At 32.7% G+C, this 13,935-nt stretch overlaps 1 protein-coding gene across 1 annotated transcript; it reads left to right on the forward strand.

Annotated features, from left to right (window-relative positions):
- Positions 1-11,659: 11,659 nt before the first annotated feature.
- LOC122301838 (TIR-only protein-like) lies at positions 11,660-12,419 on the forward strand. The gene is made up of 2 exons (XM_043113208.1): positions 11,660-12,162; positions 12,332-12,419. Exons 1-2 carry the CDS (start codon positions 11,660-11,662, stop codon positions 12,417-12,419), a joined length of 591 nt encoding a protein of 196 aa, XP_042969142.1.
- The last annotated feature ends 1,516 nt before the right edge of the window (positions 12,420-13,935 follow it).

A 13,935-nucleotide genomic window follows, 5' to 3' on the forward strand; every position in this document is an offset into this window, starting at 1 on the left:
AATAATTCACAGCCCCATTTTCCAACAATTATATGCCCATGACTCTGATGTAATGCCATTCTAGTAACTAAAACCAATTGATAAAACCTACACCATTTTTCCTTGACAACTATGATCCAAAAAATGTGCTTCTGACATCCCCATTTTACGTGTATTTTTATTGAGTGATTTTATTTAAATTATTATAATTAGTGATTTTCTTATTTTAAATTAAATGTGATTTTTCTAGTATTATTTTATGATTTTTAAGTTGTGAAATTATTTTAACATGCTTTCTTGCCATTTATTATTGTTTTGTATTTAAATTACTTTTTAAATTAAATTAGTTATTTTTTGGCCTTAGAATTATTGTGTTTTTAGATTTTATTATTTTATTTTATTTATTTACTGCGTTTGAATTATTTGATTTAATTTACTATTTTGAAAATAATTTTCATTGGATTAGTTTCTTGACCCAAGATGTGAGGGTTAGACCTCATTTCTTTCTCTTCATTTTTCTTTTTCTTCTTTCTTTCCCTTCTCTCTCCCCCTACTTTTTCCTCCCCGCGCGCGACGTCCCCCACTCTCTCCCCCCATCGTTTTTTTCGTCCGCCCCTAGCGCCGCCATAGCTCCACTGTGTACCACACCGCCACTCCCATTCTCTTCCCCTCCGGCCAGTGAACTTTTCCCTCCATTTTCATGCCACCTCGTGCAGCCGTTAGCCGCCGCGTATGGTTTGAAGCTGCGTCATCATTTTCTTCTAGCTCTGCTGTTGCTTCCATTCTCTTCCCCTCCCACCGGCCAACACCCTCCACCAATCTCAACCCCTAACTCACCGTCATTTGCCCCCACGAAGACCACCAAGCCACACGATTTTCTTCACTTCCTGCCGCCATTGCACCACTATTGGCCACCATCTTTTTCCCACTTCACCACCAACTCTTCAGCTTCCCAAACCACCCTTCATCAGCCCCGATCTGTCACCAGCAAAGTCCGACCATCTCACTTTCCATTTTAGCATTTTTAGCTTTCGACCGCGGCTTGTGTCGCCACTTATGGCCAACTGTCACTTCTATTAGCTTCATCGACACTCCTAAACCCTACCCTACCCTTCCCTAATCTTCATTTGATTCCGTTCACATTTGGGTATTTTGGTACCCACGGCCACAGTGTATTTTGCACTGTCACGTTACCTTTCGGCCACCTTTTGCAGCTTCTTGATTATTCGAAAAATATTTTATAGCACTGTAAGTATTTTTCAAACTTTCTTTAAGATTTAAATATATTTTTACTTTAATAATAATTTGTGACTCGTTGGTTGTGCCGGACTGAGTTTGAGGAGTCGGGAGTCGAATGTATTTGAGGATGTAGTTATTTATCTTTGGATGATTTGGATTGCTGGGTATTTTGTGTCATGTCATTTGCATTGCATGGTGCATGCATATATATGTATTGAAAATTGAAAAATGGGTTTTCACGTGTAAATGGATTTTTGGATGCTTGTGTATCATGACCCCAAGCCAAAATGAGGCATTATCTCGGTGAAGCTCCTTTGGTCACTCGGGAGCGAAAAATACTGAGTGACATCTCCTGGATTGTCGCTGGGCGACAACAGCATCAGACGATACGATAACGCTATCGTGCCGACTCTGTGGTCTCTTGGCTGGGGAGGACTAGAGGATGCTTGGTTATGATACGCGGCAGGTGTGAAACTGGGTGTCACTCGTTGTAGATGTCACATGTATAGTCGTTACCTGCAGTGTGGCATAAGAGTCAGAGTGTGCAGATGATTCCTAGAAGAGATCATGATGCATATAATAAATTGAAAACTGGTTTTGATATTGGATATGGGTCATTTTCTGAAAAAATGACGAGTTTAATTAAAAGATATTTGTGGGCCATTTTCTAAGAAAATTGTGAGAATTTATAATGGATTTTTGTTGACAATTTTCTGGGAAAATGGTAGATTTATTGTTTTGGGCCATTATCTGGGATAATGAGGAGGAAAGGTTTTAAAGGAATTATTGTGGGCCAAAAATGAGATTTTTGGCGTGTATTGGACAAAGGATTTTTTTGGGAAATGTTATTTTTGGAGCTCATGTATATGACATCTTGTTCATGCATATTGTTGAGGTTTTAATATATTTTTATATTGTGGGTTGCTTGGAATATTACTTACCTGCGGTACCGTCTTTGGTACCATAAATTTTGATGTAGATGTCGAGGAGGCCAAGTTAGAGAAGGCGGCTCTGCCGGAGGATTGATTTGGTACTCTTGGTTACTTATTGGAAATTATTTCCCTGTTTTTAATTTATGTAATTTCGTTTTATGATATTTCTGGAACTTGTAATATTTTATGAAAAATTCTAAACATAATCTCATACACCACACACCACACATTTTTTTAATTTTTTTATTTTACCAAATATTTGGTATATGGATAATGAGTAAATTTAATTGGTTTAAAAAGAATAAATCCAAAAATAATTTTAAACAAATTTTAAAAAATAAAAAAAGTGAGGTGTGTGGTATGTGAGGCTAATGAGTAGCAAAGCTCATATTTTATTATGCTTGTTTTAAGCGAGTTTGTATTTAAACAAATTGTGGTACTTAGTTGAAAGACTTTTATTACCCTCTGCATTGTTTTTGTTGTACATGTGTTGCATGTACACACATTTCACACTTGGCGATGGAATGCGTGACTCGTGTTTTCATCATCCCGACGTCTCGATTTTCACGTATTCGTACGTGGGAGTTGGGGGTGTCACAGTGCTTGCTAGTAATAGTTAGTAATACTTCTTACCAAAATATCAAAAAGCTCCCAGTTTAGAAACCTATCCAGCTAAATATCTCCTTGAGTGTCTCTATTAGACTCTCTTTGAGATGTTGAGTTATTTATCCTCTGGTCATAGGACATTTGCCAAACCAATAATTATCTTACATCCCTTTTTATTTCATCCAATTCAGTCTTGTACATCAATGCCTCATTTTTATGCTTCTCATTTTCTTGGGCTAGGTGCTCAATTTGTACCGACATAGCTGATGTTTTAGTCTCGGGTATAACTAAACCACCAAGTCCTCTTGTATAACCAGACCTATGTCCTAGCACATCTCTAAATATTGTATTTGTAGCCTCATCTGTGTGCTCATCAGGCTGGATCTCATCTAATTTTTCACACATTGTATTGTGATGCAAACAATGCCTCTTATATGATAACTAGTTAGGGGAAATAACCAAAGTAAAAAGAATGGAACAATATAGCTTAAAATTAGTAAGATAGAGAGCACATACGATGTAGCAGTTACAGACTATGGTAGTACAGCTATTGCAATATGCAGAAATATAGACAGTACCGTGCCCTATTTTTGTGAAAACTGACTGCATCCAAAGCTCCAACTCCAACCATGGTGAGGCTGCTGCACTACTTCTAGGGATTCAAGAAGCTAAAGACAAAGGAATTGGAAAACTTGTGATTGCAAGAGACTCCTTAAATACTCTATTGGCAGTCAAAGATACAAGCATCACTCTAGATTGGTTAGTTTAACCAATCATCCAAGATATTAGGCTTGCTTTAACGTCCTTACAAAGCTTGGATATGAGGAAAATACATGAATTATAAATCGATACGCGCATTCCATTACATAATAGGCAAAAACCAAAAAAATGTTTGGAAGCATGCCCTTATTTTTATTCCACCGTCCTTAACTTTCATAGTGGGAAAGATCCCCCTATATTTGTATAAAACTGCTGCTGAACAGTCATCTCTTCTTTTTGCCTTAATATATGAAATGCTTGTTTGTTTTTTTTTTTTTTTAAAAGAAGTGAACAGTAACTTCCAGGCTCCCTATTCCCTTGGAGTTTTTCCTATGAACTGATTTCGGGACAGGTCAAGATATCCAAGTAGACTTGCTTTATAAAAATCATCTGAGATTGTACTTGAAATTCTATTGTCGGAGATCTTCAGGCTTGTTAGGTTTTTGCTTTGCCCCCGATTGATCGACAGCTTACCATACAACTTGTTATGACTCAGATCGATGTAAACCAAACGTGGGCATATGCCAAAATATTCTGATATATATCACCTTTCAGTTGATTTCTTTGGACCTGAAACCTGATTAAGTTGGTACAGTTTCCTAAACTTTTTGGAATTGGACCAACGAAGTTGTTTCCCCTAGCAGCGAAGTGTTCCAGTAACCCATTAGTGCATATGTTTTGTGGTAAATAACCAGACAAGTTGTTCTCGGCCACTAGAATAAAAAAAGCAGAGATGTAAGATTATTCTTTTCTCTAGGAATGGAGCCACTGAGTTTATTCATAAAGAGACATAAGCCAGAAAGGGATGTAAGTTTTTCGAGTTCTTGAGGAATAGACCAGATAAAGGATTCACACACAGCATCAACCTTGTGAGGTTGTTCAAGTTCCCTAGTACTGGAGGGATGTTTCCTGAAAATTGATTGACTGCAAGATCCAATATAGTGAGCTCGGTCAAATTTCCTACTTCCAGAGTTATGCTGCCAGATAGATGATTATCATCAAGTTCCAGAACTATGAGCTTTGTCAAGTTTCCTATAGAAGTTGGGATTGACCCTATAAGATTGTTTGTTAGCAAATTCAGCTCAGTTAGAGAACAAAGCATTCCTATTCCTTGAGGAATAGATCCATTTATCTGATTCCCATCCAAATAAAGGTGTTGAAGACTGGTCAGCAGACACATATCAGATGGAATATTTCCTGAGAAATTATTAAGACGCATGACTAGATGAGTGAGTTTTGAAAGATTTCTGAGATGGGAGGGAATGGTTACATAAAGGAAGTTGTTAGAAAGCTCAAGGTGGGTAAGATTTGGAAAGGATGAGAAGCTGAGATGTTGAAGCGTACCCCTCAAACCAGTGTTTGTGATGTTTATATGCGTGACAGTTCCAGCCTCATCGCATGTGATTCCAACCCACTTGTAGGGGGCATTAGAAGAAAAAAAGTAGGAAGATGAAGTAAAATTCCGGGGAGGAAGACTAGTCCAGGAAGGAAGGAGCATTTGAGTTGAGTTGTCAAAGCTGCTTTTCCATGTTAGAAGAGCCTCTGCTTGTTCTTTTCCTGGAGTCGCAGAGGAAGAATCTAGTGCAGAAGCAACTCGGAAAAAATAGATCAAGATGATGAGGATGATGTGGGTTGAGAACAACGAGAACTTGAACGGAATAAGCAGGTTAGAAAGCGGTTGTTTAAGCTGTAAAACTGACATGATAATTTTGGCTCTGGGGCACTCAGATCATTAATTGGTTTGCTGAAGTACAAGTGACGAATGTCGCATATGAGGTACTTAGATATAATACCATATATAACAAAGATCAACTTCAGTCGAGGATGACTTACCAACACTAGAGGTCTCACTCGTGCTTGTGAAAACGAGAAAAACCCTCTCATCAAACGTTTCCTACCATTCGTTTACACTAAGCTAGAAATTTAAGATGCCAGTTGATATACCCTATCATCCAAATATCTTCTACGTTCCCCTCACACCATTCCGTGTATGTATTTTTTATTTCTTCCAAAAAATGAAGATGCCAGTTGATATGATCCTTTATCATGCGATTGGAAAACAAGACATTCCTTGTTATTTCTCCTGTGTCTTGCAGGTTGTCCTTCGATACCTAAGTTAGACTTGTGGTAATGCACAAGAGAAAAGCCAAAGGGATAGGAGGAGAACAGTGTCCTATTTACCTTTCTTCCTGTCTATATATCATGGAAAGTGCAACATTGCACCTCTTTTCCTAAAGACTGCCGTGATCTGAGATGGTTCAACCGTCCACAAGGTTTATATTTGGGCGTCCATTTTGCTTGGATTGATCATCCCGAGACCTTACACTGTGGATGCTAGCTGGGTAGATGTGCTTTTGGAGTTTATCTCGGGGGGCCGGTTCTAAGTTCCAACTCTGGGGGACAATGCCTGAAGACCCAAGAGGAAGGAGCATTCGTCACATGGTTCTCACGGGTCGTGACCTTGGGCCGTCCACAGTCCTATATTCGCCTGTTGGGCATATTTATCCCCAACAATGCCGATCAAGAGTTTATAGAAGCGGGCAAATTCGTAGTTTATATGACATGGCTGATCAAATGCCTCTTTTCTATTTATAATCTGATTGAGTTTCATCTACCTATTAAATTAAAAAGTTCAATAAATAATTCTCCAATAATTTGATGCCACGTTAAAGGATGGTTTGAAGATGATGATTAAAGGTCGATATTGATGAATAACACTTATAAAAGAAATTAATCAAGTTGATCACTTAGTTTTCAAATTCAAGAAGTTTATCATATATAGTACGTGCAAGGGAAGTTACTCTAATATATGTGCGCTAAGGGGCATCACTGAAAATTGATTTGAGAATTGGTGTCACGTGGAAGCTGTTAGCCTAAGCAATTCCAATTTAATTTCAGTTAGTTAGAATTAGTCTAAGCAATTTCATTTATAGAGGGGAGTTGTTTAATTGGCTTAGAAGTAGTAATTAATTAATGGGATGTAGATGGCAGGATAATTAAGAGCTCGTTTGGATGTTAAGAATTATATTTTAAATATTTGTAAATAGTAATAAATAATTTATAAAAAATAGTGAAATATTTTGAATTAAGATATTTTATTAGATTTTGAAGAATGAAAAAAAAAGAGTTAAATTTAAAAATACCAAAAAATATCTAAAAAATAGTTATATTCTCGATCGTAACCTCTAATTGATCCTATATTAACTATCTTTCACATTTTGTGATAATTAAGCCCATGAAAGAAGTTTGTACATATATTTTTATATATATTTAATTTGATACTTGCCGGCATGCTGCATGTGATCTTCTTTTGACAGCTGTAATAAGCCTGCTTGGTTTCATTAATTCACTGTCTGCTGATAATAATTTATAAGGATATATATAATAGCTAGGTAACTGGTCATGACCCAATTCCAAGCATGTATCAGCTCATTTGTTTTTATATTCATAAAAAAGTTTTAAAAAAAATCCAATCTGTTAAGATTTGTAAGCCAGCTAACGAGCTCGCTTTTTCTATGGTCTCCCAAATGTACAGTACCATGATTCCCGGCCTTGACCATAGTGATTAGTGAATACCTTTGAGTCTTTGAGACTTTGACCAAAGCATGCATCGGAAGGCATTCCAGGCAAGTCTCCGTATACGTATAAGTCTGATCCGTATGTCTGTATTTTAAGATTGTTGTCTAAAAACTATTAGTTTTGTAACACAATGCATTGTAATCTCTTTTAGAATAAAATCTCTTGCAACTTTATGGATATAGGTACATTGGTGAATTTTGTGTGTTGTATGTGTGTACGCTCTTGATTCCTGAATTTCTGCATTTGCTTGCATGTTTTATGTCTCGATATATATTGTTGTGTGCAGCTGTGATGTTTTTTCACAACATAGAGTTCCCACAAAGTGCTTGTTCTGATGCCATCATAAAACAAATTCATGGTCAAAGTTTCTGAGAGTGTTTCAGAAATCTAGTTAGGCTTAAGTTCGCCAGTTTGGTTACCAGATACAGATAAAATGTTTTCATCTTATATGTACCGTACACCAATTTTTTATATCCAAGCACTTTATATTTTATCTCTAAATTTTAAAAATATTCATGTAAATAAACAGTAATAAACAATAAAATTTGATAGTTGATAGTCCGTGAATAATACAAAACTGATATGAACAGTCCAAACTAACATGAACAATGGCATAAATAGTGCACAATTCGGCTAAAAATTAAAGTTATGGGACCAAATATTTTTCAAAACTCAAAAATTAAAAACTATCATGTCTCATCTCACTATCTAAACACATATTTTTTTACAAATCATTTTATATTTTCTTAATTAAAATTTTTTATTACTATTCAAAATATCTCATCTCATCTTATATGAACTGTGTATCCAAACAAGGCCTGAAATATTTCTATTATGTTAAATGGATTTTTTTTTGTTACCCCCTCATCTTCTCACATAGAAAGCCCGTTAAATTAATTTCGCCCCTCAGGGTATTCCCACCCTCGACCTGACCAAACTCCCTAAGGACTGGGCTGGTCCGATCTGGTTGGTCCATTTGGTCAACCTTGGACCTTTTATTTTTAAATATTTTTTTTATCAAATGGTATTTTATTTAATACTTATGTAATTATATTGTAATATATTTAATATATATACATATGGTATACTATTATATATATATTAGTAATATGCTAATACTATTAGTCTATTAGTATATAGGAAATTAGTAATAGTTATTAACTTATTTACTATAACTAATAATACACTAGTACTAATACCATAACTAATAACTATATGTAATAATAGTAATACTATATGTAATATACTAATATTACTATATCTCTTCAAACCCCCACACATTTATTAATACTCTATGTAATACTATATTAAATAATAGTAATACTCTATGTAGTTATAGTGATTTAATACTAACATATTACATATTAAGTTAATTATATTAATAGTATTATAAATTTATACATATATGATATATTATAATTTATAATGTAACTCTTATAATATGTTAATATACTAAATATATCTATTTATAGACTTATAATGATTTAGTTATTATGAATTTATAATTAGTATAACTATATAATAGTATTAGTATTAGACTATTAGTAATTTAGTATAGCTATATTATATTAGTAATATTAGTTATATTGAATCAGTCAGTTAGTGTAACTATATTCTACATTATTAGTATTAATATAAGTATTAGTATTAGTTATAACTATATAGCCTATATTAGAATTGAGAGTCTTAGACTATATAATAGAGTAATAGTATTAGTACAACTATATAAATATACTGTATAGCTATATATTAGTATTAATTATAGTTATTAGTATAACTATATAATATTATTAATAGTAGACAATTAGTATAACTATATATTAGTTTTAGTTATACTGTTATAGTGATTTAGTATATTATAATTTATACTACAACTCTTATAATATGTTAATATGTTAATATATACTACTACTATATATTGTATTTATATATTAAATAATATAATAATACATTCATACTAAATATATATAGTTATATTTATAGTGATTTAGTTATTAACTTATTATGATTAGTATAAGTATATAAATTATAACAATATTAGACTATTAATATAACTAAATATTAGTAATATTAATTATGGTGAATCAGAGATTTAATATAACTATATAAGTATTAATTATATAATTGTGATTAGTATAACTATATAAATTATATAATATTATATTAGTATTAATAGTAGACTATTAATATAGCTATATATTAGTATTAATTATAGTTATCTAGTATAACTATATTAGTATAATTATAACTACAATCCATATTAAACATTTAGTATTTTTTTATACCATATATAATTATATAATTAATTATATATAATTATTATATAAATAATATTTTTTAAAAATTTCCATTCAATCTGATCCGGTCCGAAGTAAAAAAATTTTAAAATAAAATTAAACTGAATGAGTTTGATCTCTTAAAAATTAGATCGAATTAATCCGGTCGGTTTTTCTTTTTCAGACTGGTCAATTCTCAACCTTATTTGTAATATTGTCATTTGATTTTCCGGTTTTGATAAGATATTGGCTAGCGTTCCCACAAATAAATTGAATAATGATCATTCTGATACCATCATAGAAGAGATTAGTTTCTCAAAGTGTTTCAGGTATCTAGTCTGCTTTTATTTGTCGAAAACTCAAGATATCTCTCCCTGGGACAGCGGGACCTTTTCCCAACCCCCAAACAATCACAGATCAAATGTATGGTTTTATTTTCGGGTGCGTCTACATTCACTGTTGGGCTACAACTAGATTTTTTTTTTCACATTATTTTTTAATATTTTCAAAAACATAAAGATATTCATATTATTATTAAATAATATTTTTTTAATTACTAAATAAAAATAAAAAATAAAAAATAACAGGTAGAAATGTGATTATAATAATTGCCTTGATGTTGACGTGTGCACGTGTGCGTGATTCTTTATGATTGTTGCAGATCTGCTGATTATAATGGGCAGCAGTACGGCTAGCTTGTACTTTCCGCTGGAGCGGAGCTACGGCTACTAGTGTGTTTTTATTTTTAATTTTTCTTATATGTATTTTTTTAAAAAAATTATAATATTATAAAAAAATACTTATTTACTCATTAAAAGTTAAAAAAAAAAAAAAAAAAAAAAAAAGTAAAAAAGGCCAACGGTAACCCTCCACGAAAGCTAGCAGCTCTAAACATTTTTGAATTATAATTGAGTGGTCCTACTCCCACATAGGGAGGCCAACAAATAGATAAAATATATTTTTTTTGTTATCTTCTTTTTGTTTTTTTTTAACTCAATTACACTTGGGAATTTTATCTCTAGATGTGAGTTAAGCTTGCTAGCTGTCTAGCCACCTGCTTTTAAAAGTCCCAGGTGTGTTCATTCATGGGAATGAAGAAAGCTCAACTTAACTGTATCTTAAAAGTATGGTTTTGTGATAAAATTTTTATTTTTTATCTTAAATTTAAAATTTTCAATTCATTATTATAATTTTTTTAAATTTTTATATAAAATATAATAAATAATTTAATTTTTTAAAAAATTTTTAAATTCTAAAACAATATTAATATTAAAATATAATATTTTAATATTTCATCTTAAATTTAAAATTTTCATTCCACTTATTAAGCAGAAGACTCTCCTAACAGCTAGTCAAAGTTTATAACTTTTTTTTTTTTTTTTTCATTTATGCAAACATGATTCGAGGACAATGGTCCAATCTCTATTTACATTATATCGAAATATTATAGTGAAAACTCGCCCAATTAAATTCATCGCATATGATCAATATATATAAACACCAACACTATTTCTCACATAATTTTCTCAACTTAAAACACAATCACTAAGACCCACAAATCAAACCCATAATAACGAAGACTTGCGCCAATTGGAGAAACAAAAATATGGAAATAAACTATTACTTTACCAAAAAAAAAAAAAAGAGAAAAAAGCCCTAAATCTACAACTCTATTTTAAATTGAGGTTATTTTATAATTTACAAGTTCATGATGAGGGGATATATAATCTTCTTTGATATCTCAAAATTAAGGCCAAAACATCATTTTCGTGATTGTAAAGTTGGTACTCCCGAATAAACCTCCCCAAAGGTGCATTTCAGGTTTTTTTTTTTAAAAAATTTTTTTTTCTTTTTTTATGCATTTTTTTATTATTATAAACATTTAAAAAAAATAAAAGAATAACAACATTACTTAAAAACACTTTCTTAATTATTAAGTAAAAAAGAAAAGGATTTGGTACACTTATTCGAGACACCAATTCGGGACATATAACATTTATGATATTAATTTACCCTTGATCTTCATGAAAAGAAAAAAGTACCTAGCTAAGAGTAATAATAATATATACTCTTCTTAATTCGTCACTCCCAAGGCCAAAACATTAACCTCTTCTTGATAATCGTAATAATAATAATAATAATAAATTAGAACAGAAGGAAGAGACCAGAATAGAGCAGGTGATGATCGGCATCCGCTTCAGCTGACGCGTTTATATATTAATTTGTTGAAAGCACCAGCAATTACAAAGAACTTGGAATTCCATTAATAGATTCTTGAAGTATCTACCCATGACGCATTTTCAAGCTTTGACCAAGAGCTTTGCTCGTGCTTGCTGCAGGAATTACCATGTCCAAACAATATTACAGCACCCACACCAAGTGTTCATAAACCACCGGGGGCCCGATACCAGAAGAAACATTTCTGGTTTACTCTACGACCACCTTCTCCGGCTTGGGCTTAGGCCTTTCCTCGACTACCGAAACATGAAAGCCGGTGAGAAGTTGCAGGAAAAGATTAATAGCGCCATTCGAGATTGTAAAGTTGGTGTTCTAGTGTTTTCGCCCAGATACTGTGAGTCCTTGTTTTGTCTCCATGAATTGGCTCTTCTAATGGAATACAAGAAAAGTGTTGTGCCCATCTTTTATAATGTCAAACCGTCCGAACTTCGGGTTGGGGATTATATATACGATGGAACTGGCTGCCGTATTTCAGAGAAAGACCTTGAGAGATTCAGCAGAGCACTTGAGGAAGCTAAAAATATTGTTGGACTTCGTTTTGATTCATCTAGAGGGTCTGTTTCTAATTTTTCTCCCTTTTTCTTATTTTGAATGCTCATTTCAATGAACGAATTAATAGTTCATATATATAGACACACACACACACCCATTTTTTTTTTGTTATCTGGTTCTTAGAATAGAATGTCTCTAATTTTGTTCGATCTTTGTCTTGTCGGTTTTCAGATATTGGTCAGAGTTCATACGGATTGCTTCTGATGCCATCACAGAGCAGATTGATAAGAGTGGTCCTGAAAGTGTTTCAGAAATCTAGTCTGGTACTTTCGTCGAAAACTCAAGTTTGTGATTATAAGATATCTCTCCACAGTCCTCGGATATATATATACACACACATCCATTTTCCCACCCACGCTTGTATGTATATCATGTATATACACTTTAATATGTGTACTAACAGTAGTAAGCCCATACTTTTTTTGTTCCCCTCTTCTAGCTCTTCCCATATGCTTCCTCAGGAATGATTCGAAGGTATTATTGCCTGTCTTTTGCCATTTTCCCTCCACTTATTCAAGGTTTAAAACCTGTTTGGTTTTTGTGTAAACGACGGAATTAAACTTGAAAATAGCAAGACATTATAAGATCATAGCTCCTCGTTTGTAATACCACAGGTGAAAGTTCTACTTCAAGTTTCTTGGAAGTTAATTAAACTGTGTCACGTATACTGCACGTTTCTTTATGTTAATTGCAGTCTCACAAAGCTGGTGTTTAGTGAACGATATGTTCCTTTAATTTGTCATTCAAATCATGTGCTAGCTAGATCATTATATAAATATATCATGTTGAGACAGTCTAATATTCCTTCATGCAGGCTTCTCAAAGGTAGATATCTTTAGTTATCTTTGGACCTTAATTTTCTAGCCCCTAGCTTAGGTTTTTACCCAACATATCAATATATCAATGTGTGATAACTTATTTCAATGTTTATTTCAGTATACTAGCGTATTGTGACACCACCAACACCTGCTTGTGTTCGAGATACTTAAAAGAATCGAAGAAAGGCGTAGAACTAACTTGCATGCTGGCCTGTTCATCGATTCCCTTTCATGGGAGCTGGATATGTTTATTGTTCTTTCATTAATATTGTAAGTTAAGACTTCAATTATGCATCTAAGTTGGATCATCGTGATCGATGACGTGAAAAAATGTTTCGTGGATTTTCAAAATAATTAAGTCCTGTTTTCGTTGGCTGTACATACTTATATATATACACTACAAGAAAAATATATAGGTATTTGTGATTAATTTTTTATAACAAAAATGACTATTTACTATTAAAAGAGACTCATTTTAGCTAGAAATAACTTATCACAAATAAATAATTTTCTTGTATGTTCTCTTTCAGAAAGCTCGTATCTAGCCACTCTATATATTAAGGTTGTGTTGATGGCCTCATGGCGTACATGTATATACAAGAACTCTTTATATATATAACACTAGAAAAATATCATTTGTGACATATTATTTATGACAAAAATTATTATTTACAATAAAAATAGACGGATCATTTTAATAAAAAATAATTATTTTTAATAAAAATAAGTAGTCACAAAAAAAAAAAAAAACAATTTTCTTCTAGTATAATATTATGATAACGAAAGGATTGAAGGCAGTGGAAGGACCACTGAGTCCCATCCACAATATCCAGATAGATATATAATTGTCTTTTTTGGTTGAAACTCTTTTTAAGCAATTAATATTTGTCCCAGCTAGCTTGCTTACTGTACGCGTTGTACTACTCTCAGTACTATAGGAGAAAGAATTTTTTGGAA

Source organism: Carya illinoinensis, chromosome 2 (genome assembly GCF_018687715.1).
Source record: "Carya illinoinensis cultivar Pawnee chromosome 2, C.illinoinensisPawnee_v1, whole genome shotgun sequence".
NCBI lineage: Eukaryota > Viridiplantae > Streptophyta > Magnoliopsida > Fagales > Juglandaceae > Carya > Carya illinoinensis.